The following is an 11,026-nucleotide window of genomic DNA, read 5'->3' as shown; positions in this document are numbered from 1 at the left end:
AACAAAAAAGATTCTCTTTGGTTGCAACTTGACAGGATAGTTTTTGCACCACGGGACGCAAAGAAAAGAAAATGTTTGAAAAAAAAGAACAATAATCGGCTTTTACACTTTTTTGGAATTCCCTCAACCACGTAAGTGGCTAAATGTATGAAACACGATACAATTTCACGGGAAAAGGGAGCAGATGAACAAGTAAGGTGCTCTGACGCCTCAATTTACTTACAGGTGAATGCATCATCCGAAAAAAATAGCAAAAGCCACAGAGAATGGAGTTGAGTACATTCGCAAAGTGCTCGTTTTATGTTTTCTTCATTTTTTTTCGAAAAGTAATTTTCTTTTAATGTTTTAAGTCATTTTAGCAAAAGAGCAAAGTCAGAATCTTGATCTTATTCAAAGAAGTAATCAAGACACGAGAGGATAAGAAAATAAGGAATAACCGAACAAGACAATTATTTTTAATTGATATCAGACCACGTAAGAAAAACCAGAGAAATTTTCTTAAAAATGCAAAATACGACGTACCCATGAAACATTTGCGACAATGTTTCATTGATGAGTATTGACAAAGAATTTGTGAAACATTTTCATTATTAATACACAACTGTGATCGATATTCGTATGTTTTTCAAAAATATTTCTCAATTTCTTTGTCAAAATTCACCAATGAAACATTATCGGGAATGTTTTATGCAAACCAGTTTATTTTCAAATAATTTAATTCAATTTATGTTCTTAAGGCTCTAGCTGAAGAAAAAAAAGATTTTTATGGCTTCTTTGAAATCCTTTCAAAACGCACTACATTCCTCTTTCATGAAAACGATCAACTGCAATAAAAAAAAATCTCCTCAAAACTAACCTTCAAGTTCCAAGCCCTGGCTGGAATGTTCAACGATGAATCGAGAGAAAAAAGAGAGATTAGTCGAATTTGCTTAATTTTATAGGATTTATTATATTTTCTCCCTTTTTTAAAGTTTCTCATCCACATTTTTTTTCTTCAAACATTTCTTTGGCAGTGAGTTGTAGTTCATCGTAGTCGAGGAGATGTTTTTCTTTTCTCATTCCAAGTTTATTTACTCTCGTCATCCAATAAATTTTTCATACACGACGTCTATTCTTGACATCAAGTTGAGATAAGAGATGATTAAATATTCCTTCCATTTCTGCCTCATTTGTCTTTCACCTAATAAAAGTTCTACATAAAATTCAAATATTCATCAAAACGAATGTCTATTTTTTTTTAATCCATCACGATTTTTTTTTGCATTCACTTCGCGATGTAACAAAAGGGGTGAATACCACCCAAATTTTTTCAAACTCTTTTCTGCTTTTTCTATCTGCCACAGCTATATAATTAATTACTTTTTGAAATATCATCGACAGTACATTAATGTAATTGTGTCTTGCTTTTTTCTTGGCTTTACTAGTAACACTTATTAATACAGATATATTTTTTATTACAACAACTTCTTTCACGTCAGTTTCATTTCTTTGGGGTTATTCATTCATGTACGACCTAAAATGTCCTTAAAAGTTACATTTTTTGGAATATATTATAATTTCGGTAAGTTTTTCTTTTTAAAATCTAATATACGCAATATTTTTTTTCGTTTTATTTCTTCTATATTTAACTTTTTCATTTTAGTCTTTGTTGTTTATTGGGCGATTTTCCTCTCTGTTTAATTAGAATTTTTTTATGTGCTTCATTTTGGTAAAACATAAATTCCATTTACAAAAAAATTATATTATAATTTTAACAAACATTAAACACCTTTCCAACATTTACCAACTTTACTCTTTCTCTCTTTAAAAGCACTTTTAGTGACTTCCCGTAATTCGACTAACATTTAGGTACATAACAAATTATCATTAAATTTACTTCAATATTATTTTTAGATTTTTAAATATATTTCTCTAAAATTTTTTTGTGCATTGATATGAAATAATGGTAACACTTTTTTATGTTTAAATTATGGAGATTAGCCTAGACTTGTTTTTTTTATAAATCAGAATATTTAACAATAAATTAAAAGATATAAATAAAATGTAAATATAATGAATTAATAAAAAAAAAACTCAACAATAAAAGGATTTTAAACAAAATGTTATTTTTTATATTTGTTTATGGTCCTTTCTCCATTGATTTATTTATTTTTTTTTAACTTTATTTTCTTTTATTAAAAAATATTTTTTACATTTAGAATTAAAGCTCTAACATTGAAAATACATTTTATATTCTATTTTGCTTCACTTCAATATTCACATTAAAATTTTTTAAATGGTCAGTGCTACATTTTTTCATTTTCTCCTTTTTTATTATTTTTTGAATCAACAAATTAGACTTCGCATAAGATATTTTTACGATTTCGTATTTCCCATTTCGTATTTTTCACACAACTACATAGATTTATGTATTAAGTCCAAAATGCAATCGCTTTTCTCTGTGTGAATTTTTCAAGGGGCAAACAAATGCTTCCGGGAAGTTTTGATTTTATTTTTTGTTTAGTAATCAATTACTTAATTTTTTTTTCATATTTTTAATCAAATTTGTAAAAACAAATTATGTAAAATTTCAAAGAAGATTCAATGCTTTTATTGATTAAAAAGGAAATTCTGTTTCAGTTTTTGCAACTAATTTGTTTCAGAATAACTAATTTTTCATTCTTGAATTGAACGTGATTTGACCATTTAATTGCCCCCTGAATTTTTATACGTGATACATATTTCTTCAACATTAACGACAATTACCTAAAATGTATACACTAGAATACATTCACAAGAATTTCTACAAAGGACCTTATTTTCTGTGCTTTTGACCATTTCCTAACAAACCTCGGATATTTTGCGTAAAATGTAGCTACTATATGAAGAAATTTATTAAGATAGAAACTCTCCTTTTTGGTGCCACAAAAAAGTAACGCCAAAATGTGGAATCACAAATTTTTGCAAAACCACCTTCAACCCGCCTTCATCCACCTGTCAATGGAGTACTCGAGTGCTGCAACCCATCTGCGCGGAGAAATGAAATTATTACGCAAACCATTGTTAAATGTAATTAATTTTCATGAGGTGAGAAAGGGACTTACCTTTTCTTGTCCATTTCCGTTTCGGTTGAGAAGTAGTAATGCCTGAGCTTGGGTTCCGGAGGTGCCACCTCAAATGCATATTTCTTCCCCCCAGCAGTACTTGTCGGTTGCACACGGTAGCCCTGAAGACAGGCCATACCTGCCACACACACACAAGAAACATATGCCATTAAATTTATTTTTATTTATTATTTTTTATGTTGGAAAATATTATGCAAAAGTCTCAAAACAGATGCCGCGTGTGGGACTCACCGAATGCACTCTTGCTATTGCTATCGTGGTAGAAGTACATGCAGGCATCCTTGAGGACACAATATCTCTTTGACCAGCCACGCCAGCGACTGCCCAATTTGAGGAGATACCCAAAACAGTCTGGGCGAGGAACACAATTTGGTGACAAGCGGAGATTTCGCGTGCTGACCTCCAACCATGGATCACTCTGTTGGGAAGCATGACTCATCACGGCAACCCATCGATTGACAGCATCTTCCGTATCGGCTGCCAGGATGAGTGGTGGAGCTTCTGGTCCCTCAATGCGGAAAGCAAATTGTTTGCCCACCTCATTGCTGGAGCAGTGCTCCACCCTGTGGTTGGTCAAGAGAATGGCACCAACTGGTTGAGAGTCCTACGAAGAATATTTTATGTTAACTTTTACTTATTTTTAAGAGGTTCACAAGTTATTCAAAACGTTGCTTAGAATATTGTTGAAAATAAATTCATTTTAGAAGTTAATTTTGAAGAAGATAATTTGGAAATTAACCCTTTAAGGTGCATTGGGTCATACGCTGACCCAAAGGATCGATTTTGAAAATGTTTTATTTTGTATAGTTATTTTATGAATAGATTAGATTAGATTTCATTTATTAATGTCCAAATTAGTACAAGACTATGTCTTTACAATCCCTGATCATTTTATGACCACAAAAGAACATCCCCAAGGACTCACAGGATCAGAAAGGACGAAAAACCGAAAATTTTTGAGTTGGGATTTTTTGCCAAAAATGTCTTATTTGAGCACAAAGGAACCCCTAAAAATTATTTCTAGTGCAATCAGCTTGCTAGATTGATCGCGGACTTTAAAGGGTTAAAAAACATTAAGATAAGCAATTTTTTGTAGCAGGTTATTCTGAAAGAAATCAAAAGTAAGAGAAGTTTTCCATATAAATAAGAAGCGTATAAACTCCTTTCAAAACATTATAAACGATAATTAGCTACATATTTTTAAAACAATTAATAGATAGCTTGATATTCTGGTCCAAAGTTATTAGAAATGTTCAAAAAAAATTGATTAGCCAGAATATGTCTTGATTCACCTCGCAAAGCATCCTCAAAGTCCTCAAAAATATTAATCTGCATGAATTTACCTTGATAAAAATTATCAGATAAAAATTAAATTTGTTTCTCTGACACAACTTCTTGAAGAGAAAATTTAATGCACAACACAAACGCATAATTAAATTTGAGAAAAAATATAAAATTAAATTCCATCCCAATTCAAGTTGAGACAAAGTAATTCCGCCCCTTTGGAATAATCAATTTTGCAATCATTCAAGGGATAAATGACCAAGCATCGGTGACCCAGATCCTGTACCCCAGATGCAGATAAATTTTGCACACTCACCCCGTCTGTTTTGTAGAAATAGAGACAATGGTCGGGGCGGAGGGTGAACCACCTCCTGACCCATTTTCCAGCATTCACATTCCCACTGGCGTAGCCACTCTGTCTCAGGAGATACCCCGAATAGATTGCCGCATTGTCAGCTCCATTGGCTGAGAGCATCCCAATTGTGCGTGCAACCTCCAGTTCTAGCGTATCACTGCCCGCGTGAGCAATTTTCACGACTTCCGAGTGACTCTTGTCGATCACAGAAATCCCATTGACGGAGAGAACAATGTCCCCAACTTCGAGACCCGACGACTCAGCTGGGGTATCTGGCTCAATGGCAGACACCACGACGGGCTTCGAGCCATGAATCCTAAAGCCAAACTCCCCGGAATCCCGGCACACCACCACTGTTTTGTCTGTGTCTGCAATGGGAGAGCACAAGGAAGGGAAATTACAAGCATTGTGATGGATTGTTGCACAATCAAAATTGGTGGGAATATTCTTGGTGAAATACCACTCATTGTGCCGCCGGATACGATTTTATTTGCAACATTCTGTCGTGCCCATATCATTAGCATTAACTTGAAAATCTCCTCGAGGCGCCCCCGAATGGAGTCAGGAGTACTTGAAGAGGCAATCATACCAATATCTATAAAACAGCCACGTGGAATGATACATTTTTTTGAGAATATTTAAAAATACCACTTTTATGCAAATCAATTGAAAAGTTCTATTTTCAGCATCACAGAGATACGGAAAAAAGGCTCTCCGGTGAAAAGTTTTTTGAAGAAATTAACGTGAGAAAAACTCACCCAACATTGCTGGATGGTGGGAGTTCGTTATTGTGCACAAAACGAGAGGGAAGACTGAACAGAAGGAAAAACACTAAATTACAAATTAAATCCGATTAAAAGAACATTTTCCCCGAAAGTATATTTTTGGCACAACATGCGAGACTTTTGAGCAGTGTGAAGGTGCTGATAGACTGAAGACGTAATCCAGAGCAATTTCTCATACAAGTACTCACAGACTCTCATGTTCGCCTCTAATCGGCTCCCGCGGTATTTAAATATAGCCTCGAGGAGATTTTCATTGTTTTTCCGCGGGTTTTTCAATTTAAAAAGTCTCACGAGAATTTCTGGGAAGCTCCCCATCGCGTGAGAGTATCCTTGTGACACAATTGCACAAATATTTTCCGCATTCACTTTTCACGACAAATTGCGCGTGCTGAGGTGAAAGCAAAAGTGCCAAGAATTTAGCCAAGTTTTTCTTCTTGGCAAAAAAACATACCAAAGCTGTTGATGCTCTGTCGTCGGTACATTTCAACACATGACCGCCGATGGACCAGACGATGAGTGATTGCCTGATATTTCTTCTTGAAATCTTTCTCTGATTCCGTCGAACCTCGTCTCTCCGTCAACTCACGTGGCTGATCTGAGAATCGTACTGAAAAGGAATAAATTTGCAATGCTTTCAGGACGTTTTTTTTTGATTCTCTAATAATATTTTTCAAGCGCAAAAATGGCAAAAATAATTTTAATGATCATTTTTTCTAGTTAGAGGTTCCAAGAAAAAAAAAATACCTTCCATTGTAGGTCCATCATGGCGTCTCCAAACGTCTCTATTTGCAATACAAATCCACGTACCAAGACGATAGAACCCATGGTAGATACCCTGTTCTGGATCTGCTTGCTGTTCTCGCGGATTGAAGTCATCCACAGGAACAACACAGGGACTCGATCCTGCTGGTCGTAGAACACTCTTTGGCACCTCCTCCTTACCACGTTCTTCACTCTTAGCCCTCGTGTCTGTGCGATTCCTATAGTGACGTCGATCTCCGTGCCTCTCCTCAGAGCGAAAACGCTTATCCAACTTCTTGTAGAGTCTCGTATGATGGGGAGCTCTGACACCATCTGGAGAATCTGCAAAACCAGCAGGAGGTTGAACAATTTCTGCTCTTTCATCCTCGACCATTCTCAGTGATTCCTGAGAACCTGCAGCTGCTGTAATGATCTCCACTTCCTTCCCACAGTGATGGCAGTGAACCTTAAGAGAATAAAACTAACATGAAGTATCCTTTAGAAAATTTTTAAAACTAACAATTTTCTTACCTGATGCTCAGACATTGCATCAGCTTCGCTGTAGAAGACGGAATCGGAGCCAGGAGAAACAGAACGAAGAGATTCCGTTGAGAGCGCCTTGAGACGCTTACCGGGTGAGAGTTCTTTGTGCTTTCGCGGTGATCCAGTTGGACTGTAAGGCGGCTGGTGAGGCGACATCGTTGGATACTTGGACGGGCTAATTTTGGTTGCCACATGTGTGGCTGGGGTTTGTTCCGGACTTCGTATAGCTGGTGTTTTAATGCGTCGAATAAGGGTATCCTCCCCTGAAGCACTTCGATTTCTCGGCGATCTAGAGTTAGGGACAAACCTAGATCTTTGTTCAGGAAGACTTTTCCAATTAGCATTTGAGTTAAATAAAAATGTTTACCTTCTTGTCTTGGGACGAAATCTCTTGGCTTTGCTTGGGCTTGTACCATCGAGAATGTTTAAAGCTGTTCTATCATCTGGGCTGATTTGTTTGAAGACTGCTCCTGACTTTGCATGCGGAGATGTATAGGTCTTTTCTGCTGCAGCATCCTTATCAAAGTCCAACTTCATTGTACCCTTTTTACGTCTCCTCTCCTCATCATTCCAATCGCGACTTCGTCTCCCTCTGACCACCTTCACTTCTGCCCCATCCTCATGGGGGCTCTCGTAGTACCCCGAACTGGAGTACCTCTTCTCACTTCGCTCATCATCTGATATTGACTCGTGTTTAGGTTTAGCAGCAGCAGCCGCACCTTTAGGTGCTCTCGAAGGGGATGTCTTTGTACGCGGAAAGTCCTTCAAGCTGTAACTCCCAGATGAGCTACTGCTAACCGAATGAGCTGGAGAATGCTTCATGGAGTGAGAAGTTGGGGTTGGGCTCAACTTTTGCTCGTCCACCACAACAGTATCATCACAGACGGCATCTCCGCGTGCCAGACTATAGATAGATGAGGCACTTTCGAAGGACGAACCATCTTGCACTGTCGCCGTCTGAGAACTTTGTGCTGAAACTTGAATAGCATATAAAATATTAGCTTTGTACCATCCCACATAATATTCTAACAAGTCTACAGAAGCTTTATGGGGGTGTGAAAGCAAATTATTCTTTTATACAAATAGAATGAGCTAAATCTCACATAAACTAAACTTCCAGACTCCAAAAAAACATTCTCTGTTGGAACATTAAATTTTTCGTGCCGAATCAAAAAGTTTTTATATTTAATTGAACACAATTATTTTTGTAATTTTAAGAGAGATGAAATGAATGACAAATGAATGTAATTTTGTATTATTCAATGTAGGTTATTTTCATGATAACATTTGTGAAATTAATTCGAAAAATTCATATGAAGCGTTTAACAAAAATTGTTTCTATAGGGAAAATTCAATAGCCCTTTGTTAGGAGAATGGAGCTTATTATTGGTGTGCTTAATTACTTATATTGAATTTTTGTTGTAAAATTTCGTTTTGTTAATTTGGCTATATAGAATAAATTATTAGAAAAGAGAATTACTTGTTTAATTAAGAAGATAATAGCTTATGTATTAAAAATTAATTGAATATTATATTTTCAATTAGAAGCTTTTTTTGTGTTTGTTTTTATAAGAAAAAAAAAAAGATATAAAAGCTATTCAAAAGGAAACCAATATAGGTAAGTTTGCTTTTATTAAAATCATTTCTTAAAATGAAAAGAGATATACTTTCATATAAGAAACTGCTTTTCATACCTTTTTCTCTCCAAACTATAAAAACTAATTTAATATCTTTTATTTCATTTTAATAATCTTTCTATTAAATAAATTAAAATAGAGATGGACTTTTAATTAAAAATGAAAATTCCAAGAACTTAATTAAGAACAGGTAATTTATGAATGGACAAATAATAAATTAAAGTTTCCTCCTGAAGCTAAGAAGTTTTTTTTTAATGAAGATGGATTTATTACCGACTGTATTTGATTTCATTCAACAATTTTTACTCCTTTTTCTGTTGCCTTTTTTTTTAAATCTTTTTCTGTGTTGTACAAAACTTTATTATTCTTGTATTAAGGTTGAATGATTTTGATTTGTCATTTTGTAAAAATGATAAATTATTGAAATGTTTGATGTCACAAAATAAAATAAAAATTACCTACAATTTGTTCGATTAAAAGTATTTCTTCCAAATTAACTTATTTTTTGTGTATCTGCGCCTACGACGCCTACACATGAAAACCTTCTTAATTTCAAGAGAAAAAAAATCATCTGATAATATCACGCATTTTCTGATCAAAATTCATAATTTCCTCCCACAACAGAAATATATTTTTCTCATCAAAAACTTTTTCCACGTGAAAGCAATCTGTGCAAAAAAAAAACTTCCGCGAATTCATCAAATTCGTTAAACGCTCCTTATGACTTTTCAGTGAACACAAATGATGCAACAACAACGGGATGGAAAAACAGTGATCCCACATGACTGGCACATGACATTTAACAGGGCACTTGGCGCACCTGGAACCTGTGTGGTTGATGAAGAACTAGCTCCTGACATTTTAATACCTTGAGCACGTTTCGAGTTATCCGTGCACGTGATGTAATCTTCCGTGTTTGTGCTTCCCTCCGATATGTCCGTACTGTTCTTGGCTATTTCCATCCTGCTACCGTGTTCAGCACCATTCTGCTCCGGAGATTCCTGTCTCCTGAATTGGGAAAAAAAGCAAAAGAAAAGTTTTTTGTCTTTTTGATCCTTTTGGGAATAGGAACATTTAAATAGGAATGATCATTACCTATGAGTGTGAGGTGATATTTCAAATTGAAGACTTGATTTTCGAACTTCGCGCCTAAGTGATGGTGAGAGTGTTCTCGATGTGCGTCTTATCTCAAGTCTCGGGCTCTTCTCTTCTTGCTCCATACTGAGAGACGGTGTCACGGCTATGGATGGAGTGGGCCCAATAGCGGCTGAGCATGTACTGATGGATGGTCTCGCACCTGCCCAAGAGGCCTTTGAGAGTGCCTCAATCGGTACAGCAGAGCTGGATGTTTGAGTCATTGCTGTGGCCATGGTGACAATAACTGGAGCCTTAAGGCGTAGAGGAAGGAGGAGCACATGCAGAGAGACGTGGAAAATATCATCAATGTGCATAATAAAATTCTCACAACAATCTGAATACATTGAAAATTTTCTCAAGCATTTCCCAAGTATATCGTTGGTGTATTGCTCAAAAATGACCCACAAACTTGGAATCACGATAAAAACTTTTTACGACTCTTTCCTGTGTGCCAAATAAATACGATCTGGTGTACTCTCGATTGCACACCCACCCACAACTCCCACCGCCAGTGAAACAAGAGAAGCTATTTGGGTGGAAAAGCGCGGGAAAACTGTATTAAGGGGGAAATTGTGTACGGCATGAAAATGTTAAAAGTTCATGAGGCATTGTGCTAAGATAAGATAATAGTTTATTCATGCCCCAGGTAAAGAATACATAGAGGGACTATATACAATAATTTTACAAAGAATACATATGAGTAACAGAAGAAAATGCGACAAAAATAGGGAAATCTACACAATATTATTTTGTACAAATTCATTGATTTTGAGCTTTAAATTGTTAAAGTTAATTTGGGGATTTTCTTGCATAAATTCGTTAAATAGTTTTGTTGAGGAATATCTGAGGCCTCTAATGCCATATTTTGTTGAGTGTGGCTTCACAATTTCAAAAAGATTAGCTCTACGTGTGTTTTGTACATTCGTCCTCTTGGTCAAAATGAAGTTACTGTGTGTGAGATCATTAACAATTTTATAAATGTGAGATATTTTATGGGCATTCACTGCATTTGAGATTTTGACTATTTCCCTATCTTTATAAATATCTTCACTGGGGCAGTATTTATCTAGTCTTAATATAACGCGTAAGAACTTATTCTGGGCAACTTGAACCCTCTTCAAATCTTCCTTGCTGGCGGAACTCCAAACTAAAGCGGCATAATTCATTATGGACTCGAAAAGGCTCCTGTAGATCATCATTCTGGTTTCAATTCCCGTCTCATCCTTCGCCGCCCTTCTCATGGCTCCAGTAAGCGCTGACAGCTTCCCAACAAGACAGTTGATATGCGAGGTGAAACTGAGTGATGCGTCGAGGATAACGCCAAGATAGCGAAACTCCTTAACAGACTCAAGTCTTGCAGCTCCCAAGCACAGATGCAAGTCACCCCCGTCAAAACCAAACGCCATGTACTTTGTCTTGGCGGCATTGATCGTCACCTTG

The 11,026-nt window shown here is 36.0% G+C and overlaps 1 protein-coding gene across 4 annotated transcripts in view; it reads right to left on the bottom strand.

Annotated features, from left to right (window-relative positions):
• Positions 1-922: 922 nt before the first annotated feature.
• LOC129791033 (uncharacterized) overlaps positions 923-11,026 on the bottom strand; it is a 72,458-nt gene continuing 62,354 nt past the window's right edge. For 2 of the 4 annotated variants that reach the window (XM_055828934.1, XM_055828937.1), the window contains 10 exons: positions 9,545-9,837; positions 9,270-9,457; positions 7,180-7,789; positions 6,801-7,119; positions 6,273-6,735; positions 5,980-6,135; positions 4,705-5,111; positions 3,336-3,708; positions 3,084-3,222; positions 923-3,006 (listed from right to left, as the gene is read on the bottom strand). In XM_055828934.1, coding sequence (XP_055684909.1) covers positions 2,955-3,006; positions 3,084-3,222; positions 3,336-3,708; positions 4,705-5,111; positions 5,980-6,135; positions 6,273-6,735; positions 6,801-7,119; positions 7,180-7,789; positions 9,270-9,457; positions 9,545-9,837 — 3,000 coding nt within the window. In that variant the 3' untranslated portion in view covers positions 923-2,954. The remainder of the gene's footprint in view (positions 3,007-3,083; positions 3,223-3,335; positions 3,709-4,704; positions 5,112-5,979; positions 6,136-6,272; positions 6,736-6,800; positions 7,120-7,179; positions 7,790-9,269; positions 9,458-9,544; positions 9,838-11,026) is intronic. The other 2 variants (XM_055828935.1, XM_055828936.1) reach the window with 2 other exon arrangements.

The sequence above is a fragment of the Lutzomyia longipalpis genome, chromosome 2, assembly GCF_024334085.1.
Source record: "Lutzomyia longipalpis isolate SR_M1_2022 chromosome 2, ASM2433408v1".
In the NCBI taxonomy this organism is placed as follows: Eukaryota; Metazoa; Arthropoda; class Insecta; order Diptera; family Psychodidae; genus Lutzomyia; species Lutzomyia longipalpis.
The sequence above is the reverse complement of the archived record's forward strand: the minus strand, read 5'-3'. Positions and strand labels throughout refer to the sequence as shown.